This window comes from Notothenia rossii (assembly GCF_949606895.1).
Source record: "Notothenia rossii genome assembly, chromosome: 6".
Classification (NCBI taxonomy): domain Eukaryota; kingdom Metazoa; phylum Chordata; class Actinopteri; order Perciformes; family Nototheniidae; genus Notothenia; species Notothenia rossii.
The window spans coordinates 47,103,855-47,127,638 of NC_136909.1; the positions used below are offsets into that span (position 1 = coordinate 47,103,855).

The 23,784-nt window shown below is 41.0% G+C and overlaps 1 protein-coding gene across 4 annotated transcripts in view; it reads right to left on the reverse strand.

Annotated features, from left to right (window-relative positions):
* Nucleotides 1–23,784, reverse strand: part of adgrd2 (adhesion G protein-coupled receptor D2) — a 53,312-nt gene extending 29,528 nt beyond the window's left edge. For 3 of the 4 annotated variants that reach the window (XM_079688170.1, XM_079688169.1, XM_079688171.1), the window contains exons 1-18: nt 23,440–23,784; nt 23,183–23,240; nt 22,778–23,017; nt 22,049–22,678; nt 19,668–19,793; nt 17,658–17,752; nt 16,564–16,839; nt 15,301–15,412; nt 14,317–14,469; nt 13,864–13,972; nt 13,255–13,360; nt 13,119–13,174; nt 12,912–13,038; nt 12,521–12,624; nt 12,104–12,206; nt 11,339–11,492; nt 9,620–9,753; nt 8,671–8,786 (exon numbers count right to left, since the gene is read on the reverse strand). In XM_079688170.1, coding sequence (XP_079544296.1) covers nt 8,671–8,786; nt 9,620–9,753; nt 11,339–11,492; nt 12,104–12,206; nt 12,521–12,624; nt 12,912–13,038; nt 13,119–13,174; nt 13,255–13,360; nt 13,864–13,972; nt 14,317–14,469; nt 15,301–15,412; nt 16,564–16,839; nt 17,658–17,752; nt 19,668–19,793; nt 22,049–22,678; nt 22,778–23,017; nt 23,183–23,240; nt 23,440–23,484 — 2,744 coding nt within the window. In that variant the 5' untranslated portion in view covers nt 23,485–23,784. Of the gene's footprint in view, nt 1–23; nt 8,098–8,670; nt 8,787–9,619; nt 9,754–11,338; nt 11,493–12,103; nt 12,207–12,520; nt 12,625–12,911; nt 13,039–13,118; nt 13,175–13,254; nt 13,361–13,863; nt 13,973–14,316; nt 14,470–15,300; nt 15,413–16,563; nt 16,840–17,657; nt 17,753–19,667; nt 19,794–22,048; nt 22,679–22,777; nt 23,018–23,182; nt 23,241–23,439 lie in introns of those variants that run through there. The other variant, XM_079688172.1, reaches the window with a different exon arrangement.

The following is a 23,784-nucleotide window of genomic DNA, read 5'->3' on the forward strand; positions in this document are numbered from 1 at the left end:
CACACACACACATGCCCCCCCCCCCCCCACACACACACACACACACACACACACACACACACACACACACACACACACACACACACACACACACACACACACACACACACACACACACACACACACACACACACACACACACACACACACACACACACACACACACACACACACACACACACACACACACACACACACACACACAAATCAGAAATGCCCTTACAGTACAGTAGTGCCTGAATTACACTCAATGCGTTCCAATACAGACGCATGCAAACATGATCTAACAGACCACTGAAACAAGCTATGTTGTGTCTCCTTTTGATTCCTAAATGCTCTATATACCTTCTCTTTGTCAAACATTTTACAAAACGTGAGTATGCTGTGCGCCAACAGAAGGAGCCAGAAAAGTAAAGTTTTCAAGGTTCGATTATTTCCTCCTTGAGTCCTCAAACATATCTGCACTATAGATTTTCCCGCCTACCACACTCATTCACCACTTTTCCATTGCAATCCTTCAGTTATCCTGGTACTTATACAGCCAATAGCCATTTATTGGGGCAAGGCAGAAAAGGTGGCCTTTGTTCAAACCACTATTGTTGTCACGCCGCTGCACCTGGGCAGAGAGATTGAGTTTTCAGACCACACTGTGTCTGCAAGGACAAAGCCTGCACTCACTTCCCTCTCCTGCCTTTTATTTTTGAATGTTGTTCGCTCTAATCCCCTGAATACATGTAACACTCTAGAGCTGGCACAGACATCTACTTTCAGTGTGTTTGTGACGGAATGGAGAGAGATGGCGGGGGGCGGGGGGACGGAGTGGTGTTATGGCATTTCCATTAGACATAGACAAAAAAAAATCTGGATGGAGGAATAGAATGTAGAGAAAATATAGAAGAGACATGCCTATGCTCAATCCTAACGAGCAATATTGAATTGTTGGAACCAACTAAGTGTTGGAGGTGCAGTGTTGGTTTCAGAAGGCTCAGAATTCAGAATTGGCTTTTTTTACCGCATTAGTACTCAAAGTACTGAAAGTAAAATGACACTAATACATACTGCACAAAGTGCCATTTGAATAGACTGTGTAATGTGAATTGAGCCTTTAATTAATATTCACATGCCTTTCCAAAAATGCTAGACATGTTTCTTGCATACATAGCTATATTGCAGCCATAGCAACATAGACCTGGCACAATGAAAAGTGAAATTGTGTTGCTGCTTAGCCTCTCACTCGAAGTGACACATTATGTATTCAAATTTGCAGCAGAGTGTGCATAGAGCTGTGTTAATCCAGCTGTGAGCCACACTGCTGCACTGGGGGACATGTTGATGCATTACCATCAGTGTTGGGCAAGTTACTTCCAAAATGTAATACATTACATATTAGTTATTACTGTAGTTTTTTAAGTAATAAGTTACATCACAATATTACTGTCTCTGAAATGTAATAAGTTACGCTACTTTTATATTACTTTTGAGTTACTTTCACCAAAAATAACAGCAAAATAATGGCAAGGTATTTTAAATGCTAAAATGTAGTTTAGTGCAGCAACTGTGTAGGCCAAGCCCCCAGGAAGTACGCCGGACTCTGAGGAAAATATTCTTTGTGGCCAAACGGCAGTACTACACTTCCGCCCGGAAACACTTTTTCCCATTGACTTACATGGGGAAAGAGGCGTCTTTAAATCGTTGGATAATTTTTTTTAAACTAAATAAACTACCCAGTATGAACACTTGTATAGCCCTTATTAAAAATATTCGGTCCTCAAGTTGTAAAATGTGCTAGTAACGTTATTCTGAGAGTTATTTCACTCTGGATTATGAACGCGCATCTAACCCACGGAACCGCGCCACCCGGCATGTTCATGTGACATGTTCAGTACTACATGCGTTTTACCTGTACTCATGGATGCACAATAAGAACGGACCCATATCGCCTTACTGCCAGCCCACGGAGCTGTAATAATGGATATATTGCACATGTTTGCTGTAATTCATCATTTGTAAAATATTATACTACATGGGCTGTATGATGTACATCTTGTATCGTAAATGTTGTATTAAACAAAGTTATTATTACCAACGTAGATTAACGTCCCTGTAGCTTCTTATCGCACTTGCAATATACAATTAAAGGAGTTGAACGTAGCTGTTTGCTATTACTATATAATACCACGCAGGGATAAGCCAGAGCGTACAACCTTTGCATGTGGGCACAACCCGTTTTGACCCAGTTTGATTCATTCGCTATACCATATGATATCGCCCGGGGAAGTCGTCATACTTATGCACATGGGCGTAATTTCCACTGGGGACAGGGGGGACATGTCCCCCCCACTTTTCAAAATCCCGTTTGTGTCCCCCCCACTTTTCAAATGTGTTTATTATTATTTTTTACTTAAGGGGTCATCTTCACGTAGGAGCGTCTGTGTGTGCGTGGCACGAGCAAATTTTGTGTGAGAGAGAGAGAGACAGAGAGAGAGAGACAGAGAGAGAGACAGAGAGAGAGACAGAGAGAGAGAGACAGAGAGAGTTACAGGGGTTGTTGTTAGCATCTGGTGCTAGCTCGGAGCTAACAGAGATTAGAAGCCCCCCCACCCTCGAGGATGTGAGGTCATCACAAATAAAACAGGCTCACATGGATAGGATACTAGATACATTTGCGCACTCATTACACTACACATTTGTCTTGGATGAGTTATTTGTAGAAAGGCAGGAAATGGAATTCATTGCGGAGGACCCTCTGTTTTGTGTCCCCCCCACTTCTCAAACCAAAGTTACACCCTTGCTTATGCATATATCAATAAGGATATATGTGTCAAAGCTCTAATCAAATTAGCAGTTGTATTAATTATAATTGTATATATATATATATGTATATAGCCTGTGTGTTGTATATTTATACACACAAAGGAACAACCTTTGTTGTCAAAAAACAAATAACCATTGTATAGTGTTTATTTTAGTGTTGTTTTATGCTTATCCACATTTTGATTTCAGAGCACAGGACAGGAGAATGCTGGGCACAACATAAAGCTCAACATTGAAGCTGGCAATGCTGAACAAAACCATCTAGAGTTATACTATTTATTCAGCTGAAAAAGTCAAAGCTCTACGAAAATGTAATTAAAAATATATTGCACATGGTTGGTATTTAACAACAAGGGCTGTTATAGTCTGTGTTGTAGTGCATGATATTGGTATTTATGGAAACATTTTATACCTTTCCTTCAAGTATTATACGTTTTAGTTACTTGTGGGTACTTAACATGAATAATCACTGTAACTATCCTTTTACTCCATCACATTTAAAAAAGAAATAGGCTATTGTTATTTTAACTCCACCACAGTAATCCATCATCAGCTTTACTTTTTAGATAAAGATTTAACTCACAATTGATCATAACTCAAAATACAGTACATATATTTTTATATATTACCAAATGGTTTAATGTACAACCCACACAAGTATCATGCTAAATTAAGCTCTGTTGCTTGGATATCACTAGATCCTGTTACAGCGTAATATAAAAGTACATAACAATGTATGTGTAAATTAGCATAATTACTAGCTAGCCGCTAGCTGCTAACTGCCGCGGCCGCCTTGTTAATATCAAAATCCATCATAGCAATCCAGTGCCATGCTGTCATGAACGCGCTGTGCTGTTACGTTTACAAATTGACTTGCTTGTGAACGAGCCTTTTGGGGGGCGTGGTTAAAGTTGCGCATGCTCTATGAGCGCACATACGGGTACTTCTCGGGCATGACGGGTAATCTGTGACGTTTCGCTCTTTCAAAAGTCTGGCCATTTTATCTTCATGCGCCAATGAGCAGCTCTCATAGGAATGAAAGAGGCCCCGCCTCCCACTCTGTATCCAGTTCTTATTATACATCCATGGTGTAGGCCAGGGGTGTCAAACTCAAGACCCGGGGGCCAAATCCGGCCCGCGACCTAATTTGATGTGGCCCGCAAGAGCTTTCAAAGAATATAATATACAATACAATTGGTGTAATTGTTGAATATTTACTTTCAATTATTTGCCCTAGACTTCTGCTTTCAGATGTAGTTATTTAGGAAGATATTACCAGATCTGATAATAATCCAATGCAGGGGCAACGATGTAATATAATACATTATTTAATATATATTATATATTTACATATGTATATTTATATAAATTACAACCGGTCCTTTGAGTGCAACCATAATGCTGATGTGGCCCGGGATGAAATTGAGTTTGATACCCCTGGTGTAGGCCTTTAAGGCTACTAACAACTTTTATTACAAGGCTTAGTTGAATACTCAATTCGCTTTTGTGGTTCCGTCGCTTCGCTTTGCTCGCGTTGCTCGCTTCAAAAGTAGAGCAATGTTCTACTTTTTAAGCTTTGGCAGAAGCGTCAGCCAATCAAATCATATGCCAGTACAAGCTCTAGCCAATCAAACTGCGTGCTTGTGTGTCCGGGGCGGGAGATTCAACGCACGCTGCCGTGTGGACGCTGCGTAAGGAGGATGAAGAAAGAGAAAGTAAAAGACGGTAAAAGACGGAGCGCTGGACGTCAGATAAATGAACAGAAGAAGACAGACAAGAAGTAAACACTAACAGGAACACGCTATGGGCTCTGCAGTGTTTAAGGACTTGTTAGTGGATCAGAAACTGTGAACAGAGTTGGACAGTGCTGCCATAAAGTTGTTGTTGTCGCAGTTCCAGCCGTTGGTGCGCCGTGGAACCAAGCCCCCAGGAAGTGCGCCGGACTCTGTGCCAATATTCGTTGTGTTCAAACGGCCGTACTGCAATTTCCGTATCAGTCCGTGACGTCACCCGGCCCAAAACAACTTTTTCCCATTGACTAACATGGGGAAAGAGACGTCTGTAAATCGGTGGATATTTTTTTTTTAACTAAATAAACTACCCAGTATGAACTATTGTATAGAGAACCGCAGTGACGCGTCCTAAAACCCCAAAGTCAATTCAATTCAATTCAAAACCTTTATTTATTCAGGTGATATCCCATTGAGGTCATTGATCTCTTTTTCAAGGGAGACCTGCAGCAGTAGGTTCCACATGAAGTAAACTCTTTCCGGTTCCTTCGTCAAAAACCAGTGCAATTTCTCCATAGGATTTTGGAAAATAACTGGAAATAAGGTCTGTGGTTGACACACATTTAAGAGACGGATCACGTTTTGTTCAGCCGGATAATCTCCACATATCTACCCTACTTTTATTATTTTTGAATCATAAATCTAGTTGCCAGAAGCAAAATGCTAACGTTATGCTATAAACGAACTACAGCAGGGTCGCTGCTTCAACGTCACGCCAACTTAAGATCCATATTCAAACATACAGATTCTAAATGGTACAAGTTGAAGCTTTTGTTTGAACAGTTTGCAGGAGGCAGGTACTTGCTTTCAAACAGAACAGGGCAAACAAACTTAGCGGGAGTGTTTACGTGTTCGGTGTAATGACGTACAACGGCCTTGTCAACTTCTGTAGTCCTATTCAGCCACATGTTAACAACCATCGTTTTTCAGACAAGTAAACTCTTCAAAAATCACCAGTGGGGTCACTGCTGATGGAATTAATGTTGTAGAACAAAACGTGATCTGTTTCTTCAATTTCTGTCAAACACAGACCTTATTTCGAGCTATTTTCCAAAATCCTATGGAGAAATTGCATTGCTTTTTGTTGAAGGAACCGGAAGTGGTAAAAATGCTAACTTACTTCCGGGTTTTAGGACGCGTCGCTGCGGTTCTCAATAGACCTTATTAGAATCATTCGGTCCTTAAAGTTGTAAAATGCACTAAAAGCCTAATCTAGATTTATTTTCTCTCTCCATTCATTCTAGTGCAGTGGTTCTCAACTGGTCAGGCCTCGGGACCCACTTTTTACTTGGTCAATACATCGCGACCCAACATTTTTAAGCACTCAAATCTATTCAACAAAAAATTGTGCTGTAATATATACGCTTTTCAGCTTACAATATTAATAAAAGTAAAGTACAGTGCATATGTCAATTATATCCCTTCACAGAACTAAAGTATACTTTTAAAAAAGGTTTAATGAGATGATGGAATCAAAGCTGAACTACTGTATAAAAAAGGCACACATGCTGAAAAGCCAACCCCAGCAGGGGGGTCTGGGGGGATTCTCCCCCAGTAGATTTTTTGAAATACTAACATAAACTATGCATTCTGGTACACTCTGAGAAGAAAATAAATAAATCTATTACTACCCGACATATTAATAATATTTTATGCCATTGTTTGTTTTTCACTTTGTTCTGACATCTTGCAGAAGAGTAAAGAGGAGTCTGTGTGAATTACTTTAAATTGTGGGTAAGGGTAGATAGCTCCCATTGTTCTGTGATCTGTCAATCATCAAACCGGGGGTCAAATTTCATTATGTGTTCATTTTTATCTGAAGTTGTACCCATGGATGTATAAAGAAGAGTTCTACCGCAAAGTTATTCTCCGTGGGGACTTCCGGCAACAATCTTGATTCTGATTGGCCAGAAGACTCGAAAAAACATCAGCAAGGATCTTTTATTGAGAAGATGATCACTACCTGACAGATGTTTTCGAAACCGTTTATGGTCTCCGGTACTTCCAGTCCAACGCCGACTGCATGCACAGCATTAGAAAATCGGGCCTTCAAAATAAAAGTTTGACTTTCCCCCCCCAATTTTTTTTTCAAATTTTTGTTTTTCTTCACTCACACATCGGCCCACCAGTTGAGATACACTGTTCTAGTGAGCCGAGAGTGGGAGCTTGGGGGGCGGGGCTTAAGGGGCGCATGCTCTGTGACTGCACATACGGGTTCTTCTGCTCTGACAGCCGGGCGTCACGGGCTGTGACGTTTCGCTCTCTCAAAAGTTGGGCCATTTTGTCTTCCTGCACCAATGAGCAGCTCTCATAGGAAAGAACGAGACTCCTCCTCCTACGCTGTGTCCAGTTCTTATTATAAATCCAGCGTGGAACGGAGTTGTTTTTTTTCTTAGTGGAAGAAATACGATAATTTTAAGTCAATAAAATCATTTCAATTCATATTGGGAGTCGATTCCTTAGTTTGTTTAGTATCTGGCCATGTAATAAGCGAGATAATGTGCAGCGACTTGGTCATTATGGGGAAAATAACACCCTTCAGGTTCATCAAGATCAGCCTGACTGATTACGTAAACACAAGGCTTACTAGTCTACCGGCACAATTTTTCTCTGGTGTCGGAATGTCTCGCGATGTTAGCGAATTCTTAATAAACAAAACACCATTTCATTTCGGGTTAAAATGAGTTGTAACTGCGTTACTGAGAATTGTAACAGGTAGTATATTCCCCAAATGTAATTAGTAATGCGTTACATTACTTAGTTACAGCAAAAAGTACATCACTGTAACTCTGTTACTTTTGTAACACGTTACACCCAACACTGATTACCATGAACACACACTGTAGTATATTTTGACTCAATCCCACACACACCGTCCTGTTGCCAATGTACTAACCAAATGTAGATTAGTACGCCGCTGAAAATAGTCCAGTCTCAAAACTAAATTGTTTCTCTCCTTGGAGCAACGTTTGACAAAAAAAAGAGGCAACTAGCTGTTCTAGGAAATTGCTGAGACTTTTCTGATTAGGGGATGATTTAGTGTGACACATTTTGAAAGATTTCTGACTAACAGGGAAGTATTGTTTAAGGTTGAGAACCAGACCGGATGGGTTGTTGGAAAATAAAGAGAAGCAGATTAAAACATACATGGTTGGTTTGAATGTTTACAGGAGTGTTTGACAATAAGGAAGGCATGGCCTTATCCTTTACTGTGATTAGAAAGCATTAGTCACAATATTTCTGTAAGATGTGGTGAAATACCAAAACATGGAACTGATCAGAAATATTTTTTCAAGGTTCTATAACAAAGATGAAGGATGTACATTTACCCTTCAAACTTCCCACAGTAAGGAGGACAGTAACGTTTACGTTACAACAATAAATCCACTGTTTGCTCACACATGTTTACACACTGTTCATGTTGTGCAGGGCAGGAAATGGCCCAATGATATAACATGAAAGTAGAATTATGAAATAACAGAATGCTATATGGCTGCATGCAGTAGAGACAAAACCCAAACACACACACACACACACACACACACACACACACACACACACACACACACACACACACACACACACACACACACACACACACACACACACACACACACACACACACACACACACACACACACACACACACACACACACACACACACACACACACACACACACACACACACACGTGTTGGGACCAGGTGTTAAACTGATAAGCCCTCAGAACTCCCACAGCTGATTCCTGGTCTCCAAATCTCTCACACTGTCTCTATTGACTGTGGCTGGCTCCAGCAAAATGGAAACAGCTAGTCTGTGTGTGTGTGTGTGTGTGTGTGTGTGTGTGTGTGTGTGTGTGTGTGTGTGTGTGTGTGTGTGTGTGTGTGTGTGTGTGTGTGTGTGTGTGTGTGTGTGTGTGTGTGTGTGTGTGTGTGTGTTTGTGTTTGTGTGTGTGAGAGAGGCTGAGAGTGTGAGAGAGTGAGCGCTAGAGAGAAAAACGGAGAGTGCACAAAAAGCAGGAGGAGAGAGAGTGGCAGAGAGAGGTAGAGAACCCATTGTATCTCACCAGGTGAGGTCAAAGGTCTGCATCTTTGATGCCGAGCTTGGACTGAGCATCTTAGCACGACGACGAGCGCTGGAAACGGTCACCATGACAACCCGACACAGCACAACTGCATTGACCTGCAGGCAGAGGAAAGCAGCATCAACATGGCGCCCAGCTCAGAGCAGGCCTGCACATCCACTTAGCCTCCACCTCACATGAGGAGGAGGGCACCATGACCCTCCTACTCAGGAGGAAGGAAATCACACTAATCACATTTTTCACTGCTCCTGACCTTTCTGAGATAGGAAAATGGAATATAAAGAAAATATATAGAATTGGGATAAAGAAGCTCCATCTTCATGTTGAGAGATGGAGGCCCAATTCCAGTCCCAAAGCTTGCCGCTGTATTTACACCCTCCATCTAAAAGGAGGGAGCCTTGTTTAGCTGCGAATGTCACTCCACCACGGAGGGGTAGGGTGTAGGGCGTGGTTTGGAATTGGGCCGGAGTATTTTCTGTAGCCCTCTAGAGCTCTAGTTCTGAGTGAGAGTGGGCTGAGCAGAGCGCAGGTCTCTTAGTAGCCCCCAGAGTCCCCAAAACTAGATCAGGACTCCCAAGCTCCCTTTCTCTGGAACCAACTTCCTGTTTGTGCAACATAAATCAACTTTGTTTTGAGGATTTTATTTGAATACCCATACAGATTTACAAAGTAACCAAGAAATGGAGGTTTGGAGTTCAGTGAGGCAGGTTTAAAATACACACACACACACACACACACACACACACACACACACACACACACACACACACACACACACACACACACACACACACACACACACACACACACACACACACACACACACACACACACACACACACACACACACACACACACACACACACACACACACACACACACACACACACACACACACACACACACACACACACACACAGTGATTACATACCGCCAAGACAAATATAACCGGTCCCACAAAGGCCCAGATGGTGTCAGTCTTCACGTTGAGCCAGCAGTGGTCCTCTGCCTTGTACTCATCCACTGATACGGCCAGTGTGACACCAACTATGAGAACAGGTAGTCCTGAAAAACAATTCAATAAAATAAAAAGAACCCTGGCAGTGTTGTGACAACACAAGAATCAGCATGTTTAAATACATATTTATGGAGCAGACTGTTTAGTCTGTTAGCTTCTCTTCTCTATTTAGTCTAAAGCAGAATGTGGAGCGCTGAGAGGAACACCTTAATATTGTTAGTGAACTTATTCACACAATGTTCTCAGCAACATCACCAATCACAGATGGATTTGGGAACATTACCAGTAACAGCTGCAGAATGTTTAAACTGGGTTAAGGTTCACTACATGCACCACAAGTGCAGTGATGATATAAGTTAACCATGAATTCATCATTGCATTGGACCAGTATTGAAGCTCCATTAGCAACTCCTGTGAGCTGCAACCTTTATTACACCCCCAACATAAGAGCTACGAGGCCCTAAGAGTGTGAATAGAGGACAGGTCATTGACACGTCCGGCATGGATCCCCGTCCATTATCAGATCGTACAAGGTTCGGTCCTGAGGAGGGTGCATGCGTTTAATGGTTTCAAAATAAGAATCATCTTCTGGGGAGTTGTTATGGCATCAGCAAGTTATATTTGAATAGTGCCATTTGTAATCTTCTGGAAATACTGCAAGAAATTTCATGGGCTCAAACACAGAGGGTTACTCCTCTAGGGACGGATGATTGGATGGGATTGCAGATGCTTCACTCCAGCCTCAGACTGATAATACTACACTGAGGCTAACAGAAAGAAAATCACTTCCAGAAATCCCCCTCAGTGAAGCCAAAGAGGAGCACATTGAAAAAAGAGAAATAAGAATTCTGGGAAATGTGGTCTAACTTTACAGAAAGCTTTAGCAGTACAAATCTGGTGATGTGAGGTACATATACAGATTGTTACAAGTCATATCTGTGATATATTATTCTGTATTATTGGATATACAGTATATACAAATAAATGTGAAATGTCATTTGGACTAATATTGGATCGAAACTGCAGTTCATGTTTTTGAAGTGTTTTTGTTGTTTACTCTCATCACAGAGATGTGATTATTAGATCAACATGATCAAAGTCATGGAAAACATTGCAGCACAGTTTATTTATTTGCAGCACAATTTCAATCTTGTCACAGAAACTGAAATACCTGATATGAACTGACAACGTCCATTACTGGGGCATATAGCTTACAATATAATAACAATCTTTCAATTTGGGATAAACCAACATATTTGGGGAGATGTGTCTATTGATATAATAGGAATAAAACGGATTGGATCATCATAAACACCCTGGTCAACGTATTCTATGGTCTTGGAATGACATGACTATATGGAAACAAACTCGATCCTAGTAACCCTGACAACCAAATGAAATACTAACACAGACTGTGGACTTTAAAAAAGTCAATGGTAATTTCATTATATTATAGTTGTATTATATAGTACTGTTTTATTGAACCAATTCACAACTCAATTGTGATAATGGCTTTGAAAATTGAATTCATCGATGCAACATAATATGTGTATGCATTCCATGTCTACAGGAAACTAATGGTCCTAATTCAAACTCCATCTAGACCAGTCACTGAAGAGCGATGAGATTTACCCCAGCCAATGATGTAGTAGAGCTTCATCCTGCGGTCTTCACTGATGTTTACCGACACCACTTTGCTCCAGAGCAGCAGACCTTCCACTAGCATCCAGGAGAAGGAGGCCATGAAGAAGAGGTGTTGCAGGGCGGTGACCATGAAGCACGCTGCCTGCAGGATCACACAAACACACACCTGAGGCTTGGACAGAGTCTGAACCACATCTCTCAGAGGGAAGGGGTGGTGCTCTTTTCTTGAGTTAGAACTTCATCAGTACTCTGTAAAAACTGAAATGTTGATTTTAATGAAATGTTTCAACGTTTGTCAATTGTCAAAGTTTCAGTCTTTCAGTGTAGTGAAGCAAAAATCTTTAATTGTGTCCTGAAAATGAGTGTCCAAAACACATAAAGGTCATTGGTTGATTTCAAACATTTTTGTTTTGAGACTGAATTGACTGAAAAAAAGAGATGTGGGTTTCAAATCAAAAGTCTTGAACTGACACTAAATGAAAATAATTACGTAAAGTAGAAGTGACGCCAGATGTTATTGCAAGTAAAGTACTTAGTCAGTATACCTAGTTCAGTTCCACCACAGGTTTTAAAGCATTATTGATGAAAACAGATGAGATCTTTGGCCAAAAAAGAGAGTGAGTGAGTGAACCAACAGTTAGTGTGAATATAACCCTGCACTCATGTATGTGAGTTCACCATACTGTCAGTTAAGTATCATAAATGTTTAGCTTACTGTGAAAATAGGTCATAAAATCATAGATGGAGTCTCACCTCATTGGCAGACGCCCAGTCACTGCACATCAGCAGCAGCTCAGCCACGCTCAGAGCCACTATCAGGTTCTTATGGACGGTGGTACGGTCTGATTTAGGGACACTGTGCACACACACACACACACACACACACACACACACACACACACACACACACACACACACACACACACACACACACACACACACACACACACACACACACACACACACACACACACACACACACACACACACACACACACACACACACACACACACACACACACACACACACACACACACACACACACACACAAGATTGTTTCAGTGTGGTGCTGTTTTGTTTCCCTTCCACATATTGATGTGAATCTGGGTTTTATGAAATGCTTTTCACCCTCTGCGCTTTACAGAGTGCACTCTGTGTTAGTGACTCACCCCACAGCAATGAAGAGGATGAAGGTGAAGAGGAGGCCACACAGAGACACTCCACAGCCAATGAACGTCAGCACCTGCAGAGCTTTTTCATTCTCCGGGCTCCTCTGGAACACACACACACACACACACACACACACACACACACACACACACACACACACACACACACACACACACACACACACACACACACACACACACACACACACACACACACACACACACACACACACACACACACACACACACACACACACACACACACACACACACACACACACACACACACACACACACACACACACACACACACACACACACACACACACACAGAACATGAGCTGTATATATTTATAACACACACAGTGATAATTGGACGGAGCAGTGTTACCTGGGCTTCATAAACCTGCAACAGCAATGCAAAGTTGGTGGTGTGGTTGCAGTAGCACACGGTGTATCCATAATGTTTGGACACGACATCACAGCCTTTGGTATTCCACCACCCACCGGCTTCAGGACTAGTTAGACACAAACACAACATACTTACATAGGTGCGTTTAAACACACAGAAATCCAAATCATGTTCATTGGTACTTACTTGAGATCAAAATCCCAGAAGGCACACACTGGATCATACACAGTTCCAGTGGGATTCTGTAATAAACATAGTATATATATATCATGTATAAGGAAAAGTGATGGGTGATGGGTGATATTTGAGAGTCTTGGCTCACCTGAACTCTGTGCTGGAGCTGGAAGTGAACGGCTGTGCTGAGCGGCTGGTCGTCTCCCAGCACTGTGGTGGATATGACAGAGGAGCCCAGCACGGTGCCCAAATACCTGTTACACGCACACATTCACACAATATAACAAAAGACACAAAGGGCAAGCTAGTCCCTTTAAAATAAATAGAAGTATATATTTGAATTGCATTAATAAATAAGCAATTTATTTGGTTTTCAAAGCCTATCCAACAAATAGTACTGTGACTTATACATATAACATACCTGTTATTACTTTAATTTCTTTGACAGTGTGGTCAATAAAATAATGATTGCAGCATAAATGTTATGCTAGCTCATTAGCATGACTTACTGGCACAGTATTGGAATGAAGCTATTGTCAAGCTATTGTAATATCTTTGTATCTGAGAAAACAAATAGCTAAAGAGGTGGACTAAACTCCAAAAGAGTCAGTTTAGTCATGTAACACATAGTTCCTGATTCTGTTTAACAACAAAAATGTGTAGCTTTAATCAGGATTTAAATGTAATACATGTAAGAAAAGTACATGTAAAGAAAGCCAAAAGCAATGATTCCCGCCTCCACTCGAGTGTGTGTTACCTCTGGCTGCCGTCAGTGACCGTAGGAACCATGGTGATGTTCTCCTCACGATTGAATAGCGGCCGCAGAGAGCCGTACCACGTGTTGACCAACGTGAGCTTATGGAAACCTGAACATTGAACACAACAGCAAGAGGCAGCTTTCATCAGCTTGCTAAAGACAGATAAAACATTACTGAGAGAAATTTAGTTAATTTAGGATTACTAATTGTTCACCATGAATGGTTGTTTCAGAAAAAGCTGCACTGCGCCTCCATCTACACTTCACAGCAAGACCTTGGGAGTGTAAGTAGCTGAATGCATGCTACACACTCACAGTTTGTCGTTCACTTTCAAGACTGAAATGTGTTTTCTCTCTTTGCAAACACTCAACGCTGTGATGGATAAGTATGAATAAGTGACTACTTTAAATTCAAGTGGAGGAAGATGATTGGTTCTTGCAGAATTTTCCTACCGTTGTTATGGAGATCCTGTATTTTCTGATTTGGAACTGAAATACAGTCCAGGTTGGTGAGTCTCTCTGTCTCGGGCCCACAGAAGCTGGACCCTCTGGAATCTGAGGACCCTCTGGACCCCCCCCGCAGCCACTGCTGCTGCACCTCCAGCTCTGAAAATAAGGATAACACTTGATGGTTTCAGAGTAAAATATTATATTTAATGCATGCATTAAGGGAAATAATATTTAAAAGAAGATGCTTTTTAATGTAGATATTTTACCTGTTTCTAATCTTCGCAGACCTTTGAAGTAATCAAAATATAAAAACTAATTTAGATTATTAATCTGAGCTGAAACGTGTTACCATGGCCACATATGTATCCTGGGTTTTAAGATCTTAATACTTCAGTCTCAGGAATGTACTTCAGATTTTCGAAATAGTCCTTAAGTACAATAACAAGATAAGAAAAATGTGACACCAAAAGAGAAAAATCTAAGTTTTAGAAGTTCCATCATGAACAAAGCTGCACAATGCAAGTGCTGTGCTATGCCCGATTTCATAAATACACGCACGCACGCACACACACACACACACACACACACACACACACCTGGAAAATAAGTGTATATCCCAAAAAAATCCCAATCTACTCTATATACAATATATTTTTCAATTGGTTAACTCTAACCCTAACCCTAGCAATACCAATCATTTTTTTTTTCTAAGGTCAACGGTTTTTCTGGCAGCTTTAGTGCAGCTGGAGCCTCTTCATGATGGTCCAAGACCAGGATCGAATCAGCCCAAATGGGTGATCCCGTTCTATCAAAATGTCCATGCTATATTTGTTTAATCTTTTAGTATATACGGTGTGTGTGTGTGTGTGTGTGTGTGTGTGTGTGTGTGTGTGTGTGTGTGTGTGTGTGTGTGTGTGTGTGTGTGTGTGTGTGTGTGTGTGTGTGTGTGCGTGCATGTGTGTGTGTGTGTTTGTGTTGGTGACTCACTGATGTTGGGTCTGAGAATGGTCATGTGATCAGTCTCTGCCATTAAGCTGGCACTCAGGCTGGTCACCATCTGGTCAATGGTGTTGACCACATCCATGGGTCCGTTCACCACCTGAAACACACGGAGCAGCTGCACCTCAGCAGAACTTACCCACTCTGCCCTGCTTGTAAAAGCTGAAGAGGTACATTTCAAAATGACTACTTAAATGCCACACAATGAGAAAATGCTTTCAGCATCTTTTTCTGCGGAATGCCAGCGTCTACAGACAGTTTGGCTGAAGAGGGTACACACAGGTCAATGAATTGGCCTATAATGATGGGAGCAATTGTGGAATTTGCCATTGTCTGTTTTGAAACCCCCTCCTTCTGAATTCAATATGCCCGTCCAAGAGCTGAGCCTTGGAGACAGAGCTGGGAGCCGAGCGGAGGTTTGTGGATGTGTACGGCCACAGTGTTTCAGAGTGCTGCTCATTCACTGAGGCTGCCTGAGGTGGCCTTGGAGCTCTGAGAGGCCGGGGGGAAGGGAGCTATCTGTCTATCTATCTGTCTGTCTATCTGTCTGTCCGTCTGTCTATATATCTGTCTATCTATTTGTCTATCTATCTGTCTATCTATCTATCCATCTATCTACAGTACCTATCTATCTATCTATCTATCTATCTACATTCTGTTATATGCCCGTAGAATATACTATTTCACATTTAATATGTACTGTTATTCCCTGTTTCTCATAGAGAAATCGTTAAAATTAGATTTAGTTTATTGATCTATGATATGTTATGTTTAATGAATTGGTGTAAAGTTACTAAGTACATTTACTCAAGTACTGTATTAAGTACAATTTTCAGGTAATATTTTTGCTTATTTTTACTTCTGCTTCAGTACAATTCCGAGGTAAATATTGTACTCCACTACATGTATTTAATACCTTTAGTTAGTTTGCACAATTGGATTAATGTTGTGAAATATAATCAACACCAAACACAAACATATGATTTATATTATTCTGATTTGGGCCGATCTGCAGAATGAATAATACAAATAAATAAAAATAAAAATAAAAACTTGTACTTTTACTTGAGTAAAGTTTTGATTGAAGGACTTTTACTTGTAACAGAGTATTCCTACAATCTGGTACTTCTACTTTTACTTAAGTACAAGATCTGAGTACTTCTCCCCCCTCCGGTGTGAATACAATATGCAAACTGCACAGATTTGTAAACTCACGCGTCAGGGCTAAAGAAGGCAGGGTTCATGTGCTACCTCTTTGATGGCCTGCCACTTGAGGGCGTTGTCTGCGCTGATGATGCTGTCCGCCACGCTGATGAAGTGCTGGCTGAGCTCCTGGACGGAGGTCTCCTTGGTGGGGGGCTGTGTGGGGACGTCAGCAGCCAGAGACAGCAGCTGGATGAGGGACACCATGTCCGCCGGCTGCAGTCCCTCCTGCTGCGTGTCCTGCAGGGCCTGCACAGAGACCTCCAGCAGGGCGGACACCTGGGACAGGCTGCCCCGCCCCGACGGCTGCTGCCCCAGCACTGCCTGGGGGGGGGGAATCAGGAGTCATCAGCATATCATTTTGGGATTTGTATTAAAGGTATGCCATTTTGGAGAAACCAGCTCGAGTGCGCTAGAATTTGAAAATACACAACCGGAAAAAATCTGCCTCTTCCTTCAGACTTCCTTACAGAGCCCCTCCTCCAACACACACAAACGCGCACATGACCAATGAGGGCACGAGATAAATTTGTGCACAGATGGAAGGCTGACAGGCAGGTAGGCCATCCAGTTATTTTTGCCGGGCCGGCTCAGATGATTGGTCGTGCTTTTTACAGTACTAAGGCTTCCACAGATTACATTTTTTTATATATATTTATTGTCAAAGCATTTCATATATTCATTGCTATCTGGATGTTAAGAGCATTCCATGGAATATAACAAAAGGGGAATCTGAAATAAATGATATACCCCACCTTTAACTGTTATATGGAAGTTGTTGTTGTTGTTCAAGTTAATCATTTATCAGTATTTTTATCACAAAAGCATTGTCGTTTTTAGTCATAAAGCAAAACAAACCCCCTATGGATTTTAAATAGAAGCCAAAGTTAAGCTTCTAATCAACATTTTGGTATTAACATAAACTTATAAAATGCTAAAAACCCATTCAACTCTGTCAGATTTACTTTTAAATAAAGCAGAATGATGTGTGCCAAAACAATCTATGGCTCTTTGCTAGGTGAGGTTAACAGATAAATAATGGTTTGACAGCAAAGATCCTTGGAAGATGGAACATTTAAAGCAGTGAAATCTTTAAAGAAGTGGAGGAGACTTTTTGTGGATGAAGATGTAGCGTTGTGTACCTCGCTGTGGTTGGACAGCTTCATCAGCTGGTTCATGAAGGCTGTGGGCTGCGAGGTCTGAGAGTCAATGATCTGCTTCATCTTCAGGAAGCGCTCTGTGCCCAACACAATGAAACGTTATGAAATGATGGCAGGATGCTCAGCTGTTTAGAGAACTCTTCAGCTGGAAGAGTTCCACCCTGAGCCTCTGAACATCCTGAAAAAACATAAAACTCCCAACTGAGAATGTGTCTGACCCCGCCTCTTCCTTTGTACAGTACTATTATCTCATCAGTCAATCTAGTGGATATGTATGTATCAATTGCTTCACATCACGTACGCAAACATCATCTTACATCCAACATTTTCAGAGTTTACTTTATTTCCCTTCAAGTGTTTCTGTGCATGGGCTATTATGGGCAGACTTTTTAACATTTAATTACAAGGGCTGAATGCTAGCCATTGAGTTAGGTAAACACTTAAAAAATGTTTTGACATGTTACTATTGCATTTGTACATGTGGTCAAAAGTCAAAGTCCGAACTGCTTTAGAAATATCTGAAATGTCATAAAAGATATCAGAAATTCCTTCTTAGAAAGAAAAAAGGTTCAGTCTAAATGTAATGGATAGTTTTCAGATATCAATAATAGCATTTCCAATATGTAGCCCAGATGACCCATTCATTTCAAATATGTAAGTCATAGGTGATTTGTACAATTTTGACAAGATAATAAATCTCCTTTTTTGATATTTCAAATTCAATTTTAACTAATAAAAGGAATTGTAGATTTATTGAGATATAAGTGCTTCATATGTTTGCTATTTACAATCGTATTCTAGATAACTGTTTTTAAATTATAACTGGTGAAAAATTCAAGCTGACATATCAGTTTAACGTTTCTTTATGATATCTGAAATGAGGGATGAATTCTACAATGAAAACTGCAAATAATAACAGTGGAATTGTTGAGGTCACAAATGACCATTTCCACTAGTGAGAATTGAATATTTGATATCATTTTTTTTGCTTCAAGTCATAATTATGGACATGATTTGGAACTACAACATCTTCAAAAAATTGAATTACTGTACTTGAGCATTAGATAGTTGTCATTAAATCTTCCATCAGATATACAAAATAAACATTTCAACTGGCAGAAAATATGTTGGTCAAATCAAGAATGAACATGTTTACAAGTATGAAATAATTGTTAGATATTAACTATGTTAACTAGAATCGCTACTATTTGGAAAATATGAATACGTTGACTTCTTGGAATTCTAACAACTCAAAAAGCAATTTTGACGTGTACAATTGCTGTTGGTATAATGATACATTTGAAAACGTCTACCATTGTGTTGCAGAAGGATTATAAAAAAGCAAACATGTCACCTAAAAGGCGTCAAGTCAGCTGACTACGCCTGTTTCTTTAAGTGCTGAGCAATAACTAAAGAGGTGTGTACTAGAGGACGAAGATTAAGATACTTCATTTAAAAAGTGAGGGGGATAACGTGTTAAGGAGACTTTAGAGTATAATACATTTTACAGTTAAGATAGCAAATAAGTCTTTCAGAAGATGCATTGTATTCTTTTTTTCATTGTTTTTCTTTTGAAACACGGACTGGAATACATACAATATTAAACAACCGAGCAAATTAAATGTTTTTGAGTTTGGTCAACACTCCCTGTGGGAATAAGGTTGCATTTTGGGTAGTGGCGTCAGTATTTCTGAAATCCTGTTTCTGATACGCAACGAGTCAACTGTTCTGCATGGGTACAGTCCATACTGTTTGCATGCCTTGTCTTTAAGGTTCGCAGGAAAAACATGTATTTACTGCTGTAATAACGTGGAGATGCTGAGTTAAGTAAAGTACATGTTTCAGCTCTTATGCTGCAGGGTTTGTCAAATCAATCACATAATACAGGCTCCACATATAGTGATTACCTTTAAGTCAATATTCATCATTACTAACATTAATATAATAAATTAAAAGTCAAATCCTGATCTGTTCTGGTGTGTCTCCGCTCACCTCTGCTGCTCCGGCAGATGAATGGCAGTTGATCGGAGCAGTCTGTCAGGCCGAGGAGGGGGGGCTGATCTGAGCCGCCCTGCAGGGTCCTGCAGCCCTGCAGCTCCATCTGCTGGTGGACTGCTCCTGGCACAGTGACACACATTACATTACATTTCATATCATTTATCACTTTTATCCAAAGCAACTTACAATGAGTGCAAAAACCATAAAGAATCAAACTCCGAACAACAAGGAAAGTGTACGCACAAGAACACAAGAGTCAGCTCTATTATATGTTAATGTCATCAATGGTGAAAAGTATCAGCAATGAGATCAAATGAGATAATCAGATAACAATTAGATTTGAATAAACATTGTGACTTGAAATGAACTTGAAAAACAACTTTAGGCTTGAGTTGTAATCGTACAAAAAAAAACCTGACTGCATGGATCTTAAGAGAGTAATATAAACTGTGACAGTGGGGGGGTTATTGTTCACTCTTTCCCTGCACTGCTCCTCCCTGCTGGAGCTGTGGGAGTCCCCCCCATTCAGCGCCTCTCTGCCCCTCTGACTCACCTCACTGCCCTTCATCCTGCGGCACATTCTAACACTCTCTAGCCCAGGCCTCTTTAGGGAGGATTTTATCAAGAATGACTTGAAAAGTAAGAGACAGGCAAATAATAAGAACTAGATAAGAAATGCTATGAAGGCCGCCGGATAGCTCAGTGGTTAGAGTTCACATCCCATATATCGACACTGCTGCTAGTAAGCCGGATCGAACCTTGAGCCAGCTGAATATCTCATGGAATGTCCTTCCATCCGTCTCCTTTTCAACAGAACTCCAATAAAAGCCCTATGGCCCAAAATTACCTTTATACAAAAAAAGAAATGCTATGAACATATACTGCTGCAAGAATAAATAACTACATATAATTAAAGCAGGATTATAACATAATACACACATTTTGATATTAGAGAGGACATATTATGTTCATTTTCAGGTGTATATCAGTATGTAGTGTCTCTACTGGGACATGTCTCCATGCTTTAATGTTCAAAAAGCTCTTTATTTTTCTCGTACTGCCTGTGCTGCAGCACCTCTTTTCACCCTCTGTCTGAAACCAGAGCCCAGTCTGCTCTGATTGGTTAGCTGGCCGGCTCTGTTGTGATTGGTCAACCACTTAGAGATGTCCTGCCCCTTAGCCTTTTCACATACAATGTGTTGGAGAGTTATTGATCATTAAAGTGTTCTCAAAGCTGGTAAAGGTGCAGCTAGTTTGAATGACTTTGTATACTGCAGGGAGCTTGTGAATTTACTCCAGGTGGAACTAATGTCTGATTCAACACTTGGTTATATTTCACATCATTCATCCACATATTTACGAACTAAAGGTATTAAATACATGTAGTGGACTAAAAAGAAAATACACTATTTACCTCTGAACTGTAGTGTGGTAGAAGTACAAAGTAGCATAACATGGAAATACTCAAGCAAAGTACCTTATAATTATACTTAAGTAAAGTACTTGAGTAAATGTACTTAGTTACATTACACCACTGAGTAAGGTTAACCCAGTGCCTCGTTTCCAAATGAGGCAACGTTCAGACCAACATAAGTGCTAGAATAGGTTTCCTCATTCTTCAGAATGAAACAGCCTGGCTTTAAAAGCAATGTTTTGGCGACAAACAACACAGTTTCGACCGGCAAACAAGTTGAACATGGCTCAACCTTAAGCATGTGCTACAATAAACACATCCCCACAATAGATTAGAATAAAATGATGATTTTACCTCATACATAGGTGTTTTTATTTTCATGTTTCCTTACATAATTATCTGTTAAAAGTGTTAGACTGAGCATAAAGACTTCAGGATGTAGGCCAATCCCAAACCCAAAGATGAGCAACTCATAACTTGCAGTATAAACATAGCCTGTTCCTAAATAGTTTCACTCAGTAACTTTTAGGCTGGTATTTCTGCGGTCTCTACAGGAATGATTGGTAAAAAAAAAAGCACCTTCCTTTAATATATTGAAGGACTGCTGTAGGAGATTGATTGAAAGGACCACTGGTTGACAAAACAAAGCAGATAACCAAGCCACATGGTTGAAGTGACCTAGCCGCTAGGTAGCTAGCACATGGTTGTGGAGGAAGAGAGGATGATAGTTTTTTCAGCATTGTTTTAGTATCACCCAGCCACCCAGCGGATGGGCTGCACTAAAACTACCCATGATTGTGTAAACAACGCAATAATGTAAAAGGCACCAACCAGCATGATCAAACCACTGTGGAGGTAGGTTATATGAAATATCCCAGCAATTCTTAGTGTGCATGATAACATTCTAATTTAATAGAGACAGCCTCTGAAATGAAACTGAGCACACAGAATGTAATCTCACCTGGGCAAAACAGAAGGGCCTGTACCTCGCTCACCACTGGGTGGCTGCTTACGTGCTCAAGATTCCAACTAAAAAGCAGTTCCTGGGTTTTGGAGGAACATGCACTGAGGGCACGGACATGCCTTGCTTCCAGAGACATATTCCACACATTCAGGTCAGTGATATTTCCAAAAAAAGGCTCTGTGAAATTCCCACCAAATGAATCTTGATCCTGACCCAGAATAAGTATTCCATCTCCATAGATGTTCCTGGAGGTGTCTGAGCCTGAGCCCATGTCCTTGTTGTCACCATCTACATAGATAGCCCAGTGGCCGTTGCTAAGGCGCCATGTGACACAGATGTGATGCCAATCTCCGTCGTTGGGGAAGGATGCCTTATATGGCAGGTGCTTCCCGTGGATGATGAGAGCCAGAAGGATGCGTCCCTGCATGTCCACTTGGCCTCTCAGCTGGAACTCATTGGTGAACACAGGTGCAGCGTAGGAGAAGATGGTGGACACCTCAATCCACTCTGGGTTCCACTGAACACGAACACACACACTGATGGAGGACAGGGCGGGAAAGGACATGTTGACACGAGCAAAGCCCTCACGAGAATCTCTTGGGAAGTTTAGAGCTGGGAACTGTAAATCTAAAGAAAAGCCGGGAAAGGTAATTGATCAAATTGTACCTTTATTTTTTGTATTTTATTATACTTTATTTGATTTGTAGCGCCAATGATTACACTCACACTGTTTGGAGAGGGCCAGAGGCTTGGAGGCTGCCTTGGCAGGATCTCTGATCCAGACAGGCGAGCGATGTGCGGCCTGCTGAAGCAGCTCCAAGACCCCCCCTCTGTCCTCTGACTGCTCCACAGGCACAAGGGAGCTGAACTGGCCCCTGCAGAATCTGTCTGCCCCCGAGAAGTCCAGTGATTCATTGACCAGGTGAAAAGCCCAGTTAGAAGTTAGGTGGAGCAGTTTGGATTGTTCTGCAAGGTCACACAAAAAAAACAATCACGACAAGCATGAATTAGAAATAGTGATGTTTCAGTCAAATAAGTGTTGATGTTTTGATTAAGGAAAAAGAGATGTCAATACCACTAAATAAAACTGCTGCCCACTAAACAGCCCCGAAAAGTGATTAACAGTCTCACCGTGTAAATCCCCAGCTCTATCTGGCCCAGCATGTGTCGGCTCACTCTCACATACCACCTGCAGGAGAACATGATTAGTTTACTATAGTATTTTAACTTGGCTAAATACAGTTATCAATGCTGTATTAACATATTCCAGTAACATATTCAGTTGATGTACTGACTAGCTTTTTTTTTTAAACAATGAAATGTTAATAACACATTAAAAATGTACTATTTGCAAGTCTCTGGTGTAAACAGTATAACATTGTAATTACCACAAAAGAGAAAAGCATGAGTCCAGTGTGCAGAGCTCCAGTCATCTCTAAGCCAGTGTAGTCTCCAGCTAAAATAAACCGATGAACTTATTTAAAAAATATATTTCCACTCGATCCAGATGTACGAAAAAACAAGTTATTTTCCTGAAACATTGATGCACTCTCCCCATTTTCCTCTGAAGCAGCAGAGAGTCTCTTTGAGTAATCTGTGAACAGACTCCATGTTCAAACCCAATTCTGGTCCTGACTCCTCATCCACCGCCTTGGCTTCAATATCCAGCATATCCAGCACAGTTCTGGTCTCCTGACTGGGAGAGTGCCAGCGATCCCTGTGCGTCTGTTCAA